We start from the raw sequence: 11,112 nt of genomic DNA on the forward strand, positions 1-11,112 counted from the left end.
CACAGTCCATAAGCTCTCGCAGCCAGGAGGATTTCTCCAATTTCCTCAGTGAGAAGAGGGTAAATATTTATTCCGGGATAATTAACTATTCCATGCGCAAACAGACGCGGTCTCCTGGACAACTAGCGGATTGAGCCAGAAGCCCAAACGAAAGGGGGCTAACCTTCTGCATGCCGTTTTGTCACAGACAATGTGGGAGGCGCCGGTCCACGAGTGGGTCCCTCGCGCGAAATAGAGTCACGTGTGCCATCTTATCTGTTCTGTGGAAGCCAGCTTTCTCTTGCCTGTCCACAGCTGAGGCTTATTTCAATGTGAAGGGCCCCCCTCCCAGAATGAAGGCTTTGTTAGGAGGGTTGCTGGTGCAGCTGCAACTCTTGTAACACTTGTTAGCCCAAGGCACCCCTGGAGGGGGTGGGAGGGGAGCTGAGCTGCTCTCAGAGTAACAGCCCCCCTTCTCCCAGACTGCCACCTACAGTACCTTCTCTCTCTCTCTCTCTCACACACACACACACACACACACACACACACACACTCCCTAAAGCATAACAGGCTCACTCAGAGAGGAGCAGCTGCTCTTGCAGGTCAGGTTACAGATAAGGAAGACATTTTTAGGCTGGGGCCCAAAGATCAGCGCAGACACATGGAAGCACCCATGCTCAGGGTCAACTGTGCACCGGGGAGCTTAAGCCATGCCGCACCTACACGACCTGACAGAGCAACACAGAGAACGTAAGAGCGCACAAGAATTATCGAGTTTTCCTTGATCAATGTTAAAAAGATAACAGGACTAGGAGCGCTCACCAAGCCAAAGGCATTTTTCACTCACAAAATCGATAAGCAGTCCTATCTGAAACTATGCTTTCCTGACTAATAGAAATGACAGAAAAATCCCTCGAAAATATCCAGTTTGGTCCCTGAAAGGTTTTTCTCAACTTGTCCCCCACTCGCCCCCCTCTGCCGGCCCTCTCGCCAAAACCACGGCCCATTAAATGGCTGCAGTACCAGTGACCGCGGACTCGCTCCTCCCCCCCCCCCCCCCCCCCCCCCCATGCCCTCACAAAGAGGGAAGACAGAACCAAGCCTCATTTCCACTTCTATCACAGGGCATCTTTCCCATTTACACCGCGAAGGAGGAAAAATGAGGAGGTTGCCAATCAACTGGTTCTGACTCCTCCCGTCTGTGAAAAATTCACCGATTTTACCAGAGACGACAACGCAGCAGCTACCAGAACTGTGGCTGAAGAGCTAGACAAAGAAGCACCCTCTATACACGGCTCCTAACCTTCTAGACACAAAACCTTAACCTCCACCATCTCCCGCACCACCCAAGGTTCCACTCTGCACACACCCCTGCCTCGGCCCACTCTTCTTCTGGCTTTAATGGACTATAACTCCCTCCCATAACATCCTCCTACTTCCGCTTTGGCATTGCATACAGGAAGCAATAGAAGCAGGGAGCACAGAGATATCTGAAGAAAGAAAACACTCTCATACACACACACACACATACACGAGGCTTGAAAGCAAAGGGGCCAAAGCTGATAGACTGATAAACTAGACAGCATCATTTGAAGCAGTTTAACAACTAGTGTGACAGATGAGTGTGATTACGAGACTGTGAAATGAGTGCCTTACAATAACCTCTATCCTAAGTATCCCAAGAGGTTCATTTTTTATGATAACTGCCTATATACTAACACTGAATACACATTACGAAACTGCAAAACCACTGCACACCCATATACTTAGAGGTACTATAGTATGGTAAACAAATCCTTTCTGCTGTAAGCTAGCAGCTCCTGTAGACAATCTTCAGAAACATAATTATTAAGACCCCTCCCCCCCCCCCCCCCGAGCCATTAAACATAACTTGCCCTATTCCACCATCAAAACACCAAAATTGAGCAAAGCACAAACATATGGAATAGTTTGAGGTCTACGAAGGAAGGGGCGAGAACCACTTCTATAAACCACAAATTCCAGCACTACTAAGAGTTCAATCCAAACTTCCTTTCACATAAGGTTTCTCTGCTTAGGATCACCACACCGAGGATTCTTGATTCCTCACAACGTTTGGTGAGCAATCCATCACTCTGATTTTGTAATTCCACAGTCATATATGCATCTTGGATATCGTAGAATTAGACAAGAGATTGGAGTCCTACACTTAATTATATTGTGGTCCATTTTGCAACCAGAGCAGCTCCAGAAGCCTTTAATTTGTCTTCAAAATGTCAGCAAGTGAGATTTACAAGTCACGTGACCTATCAAAGAATCCTGATGGTCCCGTGTTTCTACTCGCCCCAGTCCAACCAGCAGATAAGACACCCACCCTCCCGGACCATTCCTGTTTAACAGACAACCACCCCCACGGCCCGAATCCCCAGCCCCTCCCCTCTGTGTTCCCGCGGCAACGCGCCACACAAAGCACAACTGCCAAACACCAGCATAGTGCCACGCCGCGGTTCTCCTCACGTCCACTAAAGCGTGTTGTGACAAGCCTCACAAGCGGCAGGTCTCCCTGTGCACCTTCCTCTGTCACAGGGAGCAGGGTTGGAACGCAAGCTTATCATAAGCGCCATCCCCAGGGACCACGGTTCAACAAAGAGCCGTAAAACCCAGGTCGGGCCTGGAGACTGTCTGAAATCAAGCAGTCCAGAATGTTCTGATTAGGTCTAAATGGGGCTCATTTAGGGCAGAGGGAAAATTATATAATAAATATAGCAGCAAATGGAAAGCTATTCTAAAGCTTCCATAGGGACTGTTGGGAGAGTGGGCACTGAAGATATGAATACTGAGGTACCAACAAGGCTAACTGAGGAGCAGAGAGAGTGATGAGCAGGGGATAAGGGACCTACAGCAGCCAACAGATGAAGGATATTCTGAGAGAAAAAAAACCACACAGGAGAGCAAGCGACAAATCAGGGACAAAAGCAGCAAGTGAATCTACGGGAACTCCATCATGACCTCTATGGGTGTGTATTTTATCGATAGCTAAAAAAAAAAAACTGATCCTGAGGTCTGGCCAAAGATCCAGACATCTTGAAGCACATGCAGATGTGACCACAGAACAGGACGTGACGGAGCTGTCGCCCCAGCCAGCCGCCTGAAAGGGAACAGCTGTGTGACCGAAGGGTTAACAGTATGCAACGGCACGCTATTCCGCTAATCCAATCGGCAGAGGGCCCGATTGCTGCTAGGCCAACTTCTGAAACGCACACAAACCACCTGCGGACGACGAGGCTTTGTAGCAGTGAAGCCATACTTCAAATGGGCAATAGCCATCCTTTGGATAGCACACATTTGTAGGTGACCATCGATGCAACTAGGGTCACGCCTCCCAGGCAGCTCTTGGCATCATTCCTGTGTCGGTAACCACGAGAGACATACACGTCAAGGGTGCATTCCTTTCGTCAGGCCATTGTCTTCGAGCATAATTACAGGTGTAGGTAAAAACACCTCTCTATCTTGCCCACAAACAGGCATCCACAAACCTGCACTCAGAGGAGGAATAAAGCAGCAAGATTGTATCCACAAAAAGGTGACTTAAGTCTGGCTAATGTGGCAGCAGTGGACAATACACACACTAGCCATATATGGATTCCCTGGTACCTTGTCATGTTTATTTTTTAGTTATGTTTATGATAATTGTTTGGATAAATTACTCATATCAGTTATTTTAAAACAACGTAGGTTTAGGTTTGGCCCCTTTCTCGTGGCTGACTGCCCAATTAGAACGTAGAATTTGTTCCTTACTTTCTGGAAAGAAGCACTCGAATTTAAGTACACTTAAGTAAAAGAAATGGTCATTACAGGAAAAAGTTAATTCGACTCATTAAGAACATTTGCAAAGTGTTCATTATTGAGTTAAATAGGTTATTTTACAGATTATTCTGCCAGATTCTGTCAATTATGCAATTATAGCCTGCCAGTTAAACATAGGCACAGCCAAAGGCTGAATTAGAGATTTTGAGTGCTTTTCAGGTTGGATTAAACCCTTCTGTTTACAGAATAGCTGGCAGAGAAAAACTCATCGGTATCGAAGCATTTCTTCTTGTTCTACTTAATAAACACCTAGCTGGCTCCCTGAGACCCCTGAGCTGCCAACGCACAGCAACACGCTTAGTACTCATTGTTAAATGCTCACAAAGCTCGATAGGAGGCGGTCGACTGCCTTATGGGAAGCGGGTCGTTTTTCTCAGGTACCAGAATTGACTGAGTGCAGACCTTAATGCAAATGAGTTAGGAAAAAAAAAATCTTGATTCCCATTTACACAGTAAACATTAACCTAGAATGTCAGCCATTTTGGAAAAAGAAAAAATCACTAGGGCTTCACATCATATGTTATGTTCAACATAAGAAGCCGATACAAAGTAATTTTTATTAATTTTCTGAGCTGAAATCTTGTACTTCAAAATCAGTATTGCAACAATTTTAGTCATTAGCAACATTACCTATCATATCTGATTATTCATGGAGACTAAATCCACCAATATTGCATTGCTCTTGTTCCAGTTATCACCTTCTTCAAGTGGCAGGTATGTGAAATTTCTCAAAGATAGTTTTGCCATCGGTATCCTGGGATGACTAAAAACTGGTGCCAGGGACCTTTCGATGTAAATATTGCAACATTCAACCAGCAGTAATAAGCTGGACAGATGCTTAGAAGACAGAACTGAGGAACTCAAATATTTGGATCAGTTAGTTTCCAGAATATGCTCTCCAATAAATAATATAAATGAGAGAATAAACGCGTAAAGATTCGGGAAACTAAAGCTTCTAGGATGATGCAATTCAGCGTCATTTGGATTCATACATCTTATCCTGACTGACAAAAAGGTAACTTTTTGAGGGTGTAATTCTGCTTAAAGTTACCTTTTCAGCACCTTGACCCAACATCACAGTTCAGTCCTGTGCTGGAAGAAAGCCTTTATTGGTTTCACACAACACACATATAGCTGCCCAAAGCAGGCTGCAGGGATTCTCATGATATGGCACACAATACATTCACGTTTATGGACATGGATTTCTGTTCACTGCTTTTTAGCGAGTAAAGATTATTGACGCGCAAAGCCCCTTGAGCGGACACTTTCGACGCACGAGACATAGGTTCTGACACGTCCGTTTTTCAGCTGGAGACTTGCCTACGGCTGCTGGTTTCACATTACACATCTCGCTCCAAAAAGGCTGTTTCCAGGGTGGCAACCCCCAAACTGCATTTCCAGCAGGAACGAGTTCCCCGAATGAAACGCTACAGTGTCGCCCAGCCTTGTTGACCTGACAGGTGTGGCCATACGCAAGACAGACACATGGACAGAGAGACTGGCCAGCTCGCATAGACTTTCATTATTGCAGGTGCAACATAACCTTACAGAACAGGCCCATGACAGAAAAAGTCAATCCTTCAGTTTCACAAAGCAGCTGCCCTTCCAGTGACTTCTCACTCTGAAGCCCTGGTTGACGTTTCATTCTTTCCAAGCTAGCAAAACACTATACACACCTATTCATCACACACTGGCCATAATGAGCGTGCAGGTTTTCCTGCAAATTAGCTGCCGCAGGAGGATAAATATTTCACTAGGCACAGTTAACATACTAACATCCCTTCCAGGATAAGTCATTCTGGGAAGGAAAAGTGAAATGAACTATTTCCATTTAAGAGGAAATGGCACAGTGTGTATAAATCTACACCTCAGCACCTAAAACAGAGTCCTATCTGTGCTGAACTAGTCCTGTATGGTGACATTCCACCACACAATTAATCCAGTTATCAGTTCAAACTGCCACAGATTTGCAGTGATTTTGGATGTTTTTCTGCTGTTGACAAGTAGTCATTGTCATGGAGGTTCTTTTATATTTTACATATATTTCTTAAAACTGGAAAAGCCTGTATATTCTTGTCAAGCTAAAAAACAGGAGTGTCCTCACACTGGAAGGTGTGATGTTTAATAATAGGCCCAGTAAAAACTAAGATCCCCCTTCCTGGTTTCCTGTGATGACTGCAAAATGACTCTTTGAAATTAAGCCCTGACATTCAGAAAAGGCTCCGGACGCAGAGTAAAAATGCAACGAGAAGCACTTTTAAGAATTAACAAATTGCCTTCCCTGCAGCACAAAAAAAAAAAAAAAAGGTCTAATGGTCGGAGTTATCGTTTCGAATTTTATAAATTCAGTACGTTGATCCTGAAGGTCTTTAAACATGACCCGCAAAGCCTCCGCAAAAAGAAAGGAAATAAAACCACTTGGTCCAACATTTTTAGCATTCGTGAAAACCAACAGTTTTCCTCCAGAAAAATTCAGAGCTCTTGCCCTACGCGTTTTCCCGCGCAGGACCCGTATTTTTTTATTTTTTTTTTTAAACCTACATGAAAGCGCAAGCCTCCTATGCGGGTGAATCATCCACTTAAGAGATACGTGGCCCGCTCCGTCTTTTCACAGCGTGCCCTCGGATCCACACACTGCAGGCCGCACCGCCAGCCTTTTTCCATTACGGACCGACCTCATGTCGCGAGATACATAAACATCTATCATCTGCGCGCGGTCTCTCATGCGCGCGCGCTCGCTCGCTCGCTAGCTCTGGGAAAAAAAAGCGTTTCCCTTCATGAGCAGCACCAGCACAGCTTATACCCGCAAACCCCGGGCAAGTCGATGGATAGCCTTTGATGTGGCATTGTTGGAGTCAGGCCCTTTTCCCATCCACGGCCCAGATTGGCAGAAAGTACATATTCATTTCTGCCACAAATGCTGCCTCAGAAGGGCTGTTCGGTACGTCTGCAAGCGTGCGAGACCTTCCCTTAAACCAAAGCTAATGTTAGTGTTTCTTACCCAAATTTTTCACCAGGGAAGTTCTGGTTTTATGCAGTTCCTGCGATATGCCCCAGCCCACCTCAACATGTTTAAAGCTGTTAGTTGTTAGCAACCGTACTACGATTATTCTTTAATTTTATATCTACGCTTAAACTTTAGTCAAGCGTGTTACTTATATTGGTGAAAAATTCTAACCGGCAACTTATACTTGTGTGACACTCACTCCAAATTTCACACCAGACAACGTATACCAGACACCATGTAGTTTGTGAAACACACTTTAGTGTTTTATACAGAACTTATCCGACACGGAGAACTCGAAGCAACTGGAAATCACAACACCTCCACTTTACTTTTTCATGGCATGATTTAATAACACATATATAAACGTTGAAACTCACATAACGTGATTCGTACTAGGCCTAATTAACTATGTGTCTGCTCATTCACTCCCGTATAAAGAATGCATATCTCTGGGGGTAGGAAACTAATTTTAACCAATATTAAAAACATGCAAATCTTGAGTCAAACAACTAATGGGCTGTTCAGAACAGCTAGATACACTGAGAAACCGCTCCTGAAGTTTTGAAAAGTATCGGGAATACACTTTAGTGGGAAAAGTCTAATATTCGCAGGGCCGGATCTTAGCATGATGCTTCGCGCACAAAACCGCAGTGCGCGTCCATTATCCCGCATGCAAGCCGGACACTCCGCAGCGCATCTCGTTTTCTTATTTAACATTTGAAAGTATATGGCCATACCATGTCTCCCCGACGTCAAACCTAAAACTGGTTATTTTTAACTCCGTGCGCGTTAAAACGTATGAGTAATTACACAAGTAACCTTATGTAAATTGTAATTCACCTCCCGTTTAATATTTAAACAGAATATACGGTGAAATTCACAAAACAATCTGGCTCTAACTAAATTATGTTGAAACGTGTTCTTTCGTTGCTTCAAAGTTAGTCTTACAAAGTAACTTTTTAAAAACATTAAAAATTCTTACTGTAAATGCTACAAAACACAAAACATATTACTAGTCATATTACTAAATTTAACTATTAGAAACATTCAGCACTCAACTGTATCAAAATAAAATTCATTGAGTCTAATTCTGATAATACGTGTAGTGTTATTATTTCTTTTTTATTTCTTTATTATTTAAGCAACATTGCACCTGCTGGCGATTCGGCGGCCGAGATTCAGTTACTTTCCTGTGTGGATTTCAGCAAATATACATTTAGGGGATAAAAGGATAAAATAAAGTCTGAAGTACTCTTTCTCATATAAACAACGCGTTAGAGGGGAAAATACATTTAGCCTACCTGTGAATTTATTAAGCGGATTCTTCAAAAACAGCGCTTGCCAAAGTAGCCTAATCATCCAGTTGTGGCGTGTCCCCCCACTGTTTTTCCTTGTGTCAATCCCCGTGTAAAATAATAAAAATAGTCTGTGAAGCCCCCGAACAAGTAGTGGAAAGTATGAATACAGTGGGGATTCAAGTCCGACAATCTGCACAGAGAAAGAAAGGAACATGATAAGGCGCTCGTAGCGTCGGCAATGAAGAAAAAAGTCAATTAAACCAAAGATCACGTTTTACTTTAAATTTAATAAATCAGACTTCCCAGCAAGGATTCCTTCCACGCTTTCACGGAGAAAGTCACATAAAGAGCATCTATCCTTATTTTCCTCCCTCCCAACTACGGGAGTCCCACGAGAAAAAATGCAAAAAATGACAAAGATCCGAAAACTTCGGAAAGCGAGCGGCACGAAACTTTACCAAAACATTTCAAACAAAGAAAGGGGTTTAATAAACACTCACCTAAAGTCGGTAAACCTTTTTCCTAAATAAAGCGAAAGTCAAACTTTCGTGTATTTAAACTTCTTTATTTTTTCAGGTGTCTTTTTCTTTTCTATAAATATTTCCCCCAGTTTGACAGTAAAGGTGGAATGTAAAGTATGAGTTTGGTATGAAATCAACGCCGACGCTGAAAACGAAGAAAAAACGTCGAAGGAGGAGGAGTCAGGGCGATGCGTCAATCAACTGAGATGGGGGCGGGTCCTTCCCAGTAAACCCCGCCCATTGAACTATCTGCCAGATCTTCATATTACAGTTAAAAAATTCGCGTCATTGTTTAGCCACATTCAGAAAAGACTCATTCAGATTTATCAACCCACGTGAAATGGCAATTGCTAAAGCCTCTAACTGCTGTATTATACACCCTCCATTTTATTATGGGGACAAAAAAAAATGTACGAAAAACTAATATTTTTTATGAAACTACTTCCCAGGTGGCATGGTGTCTGTGTTTGTATCTGTCTGTGTGGGTGTGTGTGGAGTTTTCATGTTATCTCTGTTTTGTATGGGCTTCCTCACGATCTAAAGCAAGTATTTTAGCGTTTCTAAATAGTCTGTTTTGTGCGTGTATGTGTCGTATGAAGGTTTGATGTCCTGTCCAGGGTGTATCCCTGCCTGGTTTCTAATGCTGTCTGGGATAGGCTCAGTGACCCTAGCTGGCGAGAGCAGCTGGAAGATGGATAGAAATTATATCCAAGTATCACCTGTTTTTTTCATTTGAATCATGTGAACTGCTGTTTATGGATAAAGCTTGTTTTGTATGAAGTTATTTTTATGCCGAAATAATTGCAAATGCAAGTTTTACCACTTACAACAGGTAAAACAGAGTGTTTAGAAAATTGTCGGTTATTCATTGTGGTAGCTTATCATTACATTTAGGTATTAAAGAAAAGTACTTGACTTAGCTCATTTTTGTTTTTCTTTCGAGACTCCAAGTTCAGAGTGTGTCGGTGAACATTCCAGAAAGCCGAAAGTGCCTCTGCACTTTAAGGAGCACATGTTTAGCCTAATGTAGTGATTTAAAAATCCTTTAAAAAATACGCATATGCACACTCTGCATATTCCTTTAACTACTGAATGCCTCAAAAAAAAATATATATTTTTTATTAGGTAACTCATACCTGGTCATTTTTTAGTAATTAAAATATCAATCGATACATCTATAGCCTACAGGTATTCGACTTTTAATTCAAATCCATAAAAAGTCAAATAAGTCGAACAATAAATGTATGAAACACTTTGTCCATGATACTTTTAATGCTCACAGACACGTGGGTACAAGCAGAAATTCACTCACGCACACACAGGGTCATTTAATTTGCACGCGCGCACACACCCGCGCGCAAAGGGACCGGAGCGGCGTGTCTGAGTGTGTGAACGGCTGCCCGAGCAGGTTCATCCAGCGGTGATTAACGCCCGCGGCTCTCACACGCCCTTCACCCAAGTCGCCTTCAGCTGAAACACGGGACAGGTTTTTCTACCTCTTCTGACTTCTCTCCCTCCCCTCATTATCTGCAGCAACAGAGCCGTAAAGCGACCGCTTGCGAGTTTCTGTGGCTGTCTGTATCAACTTTCACCTTCTCACAAGCTCTCACAAACCACCTCTGGGGCAACTAACGAAAACCCAGAAACACTCTGCATTATCAGCCTCACCAACCCTCTCAACATCATTAACTTAAAAAAAGTACTTCAAATATATTAAGTAAAATGCTATAACTCATTCAGATAAACCCAATTAATGCCCAGCACATCTTTGCTGCAGCTGTGAATTATGTTTGGACTCTTTTTAAACAGCAAACATCTTGGCAGGCATGTGTTAGTAATCCACAAAACTTTTTACAAAAGTCCTCGACAAATCAAGTTATATACGCCAGACATCTGTCTAGTTACCTCCTGCCAGCTGTACCTAAGGAAAAAAAAACCCATCTGCATGTCAGGTCTCGAACACACTGATACTATTTTAAACACACTGAACAATACTTACACTATCCTTCATGAAATGACAACTAAGTTGTCGTTGCTCGGGAAACAGCATTTGCGCGGCGTTCTCGCTTTCTTCAATTTTCGGGTTGTAGCTTAATGAAATGAAAAACGACCTCCGTTGCACTTGCGTTTGAGGCTGAGTTTATTTGTTCTGTTTCTGAGCCGTATCTAGCTTTGAACAGGAACTGAGCTCCGATTTAGCTAAAGTTACTGAAACGTTGCATCACTGATACTTGCGGTCTCATCATCTGAGAGAGTGCTTATACATTCAAGAACATCTTACATGTTCAGATGATTATAGGAGATAAACACCCTGGCCAAAAAGAATGCAGGTCATGATCAAAGGAAGGCTAGACGGAGACAATTGCAACCAATTGCGAATATTTGCGTCTGTCTTGGTACCTCATGCCTTTTTCAATGCATGAGGTACCAAGACAGACGCAAATATTCGCAATTGGTTGCA

The 11,112-nt window shown here is 43.0% G+C and overlaps 1 protein-coding gene across 9 annotated transcripts in view; it reads right to left on the minus strand.

Annotated features, from left to right (window-relative positions):
* The window catches only part of LOC125748054 (transcriptional enhancer factor TEF-5-like), a 35,987-nt gene extending 25,014 nt beyond the window's left edge, over positions 1-10,973 (minus strand). For 2 of the 9 annotated variants that reach the window (XM_049023853.1, XM_049023850.1), the window contains exon 1: positions 10,651-10,973. In XM_049023853.1, the coding sequence (XP_048879810.1) occupies positions 10,651-10,701 (51 nt within the window). In that variant the 5' untranslated portion in view covers positions 10,702-10,973. Of the gene's footprint in view, positions 1-8,133; positions 8,321-8,630; positions 8,804-10,650 lie in introns of those variants that run through there. The other 7 variants (XM_049023855.1, XM_049023851.1, XM_049023858.1 and 4 more) reach the window with 6 other exon arrangements.
* Between the last annotated feature and the right edge of the window lie 139 nt (positions 10,974-11,112).

The sequence above is a fragment of the Brienomyrus brachyistius genome, chromosome 8, assembly GCF_023856365.1.
Source record: "Brienomyrus brachyistius isolate T26 chromosome 8, BBRACH_0.4, whole genome shotgun sequence".
Taxonomy (NCBI): Eukaryota; Metazoa; Chordata; class Actinopteri; order Osteoglossiformes; family Mormyridae; genus Brienomyrus; species Brienomyrus brachyistius.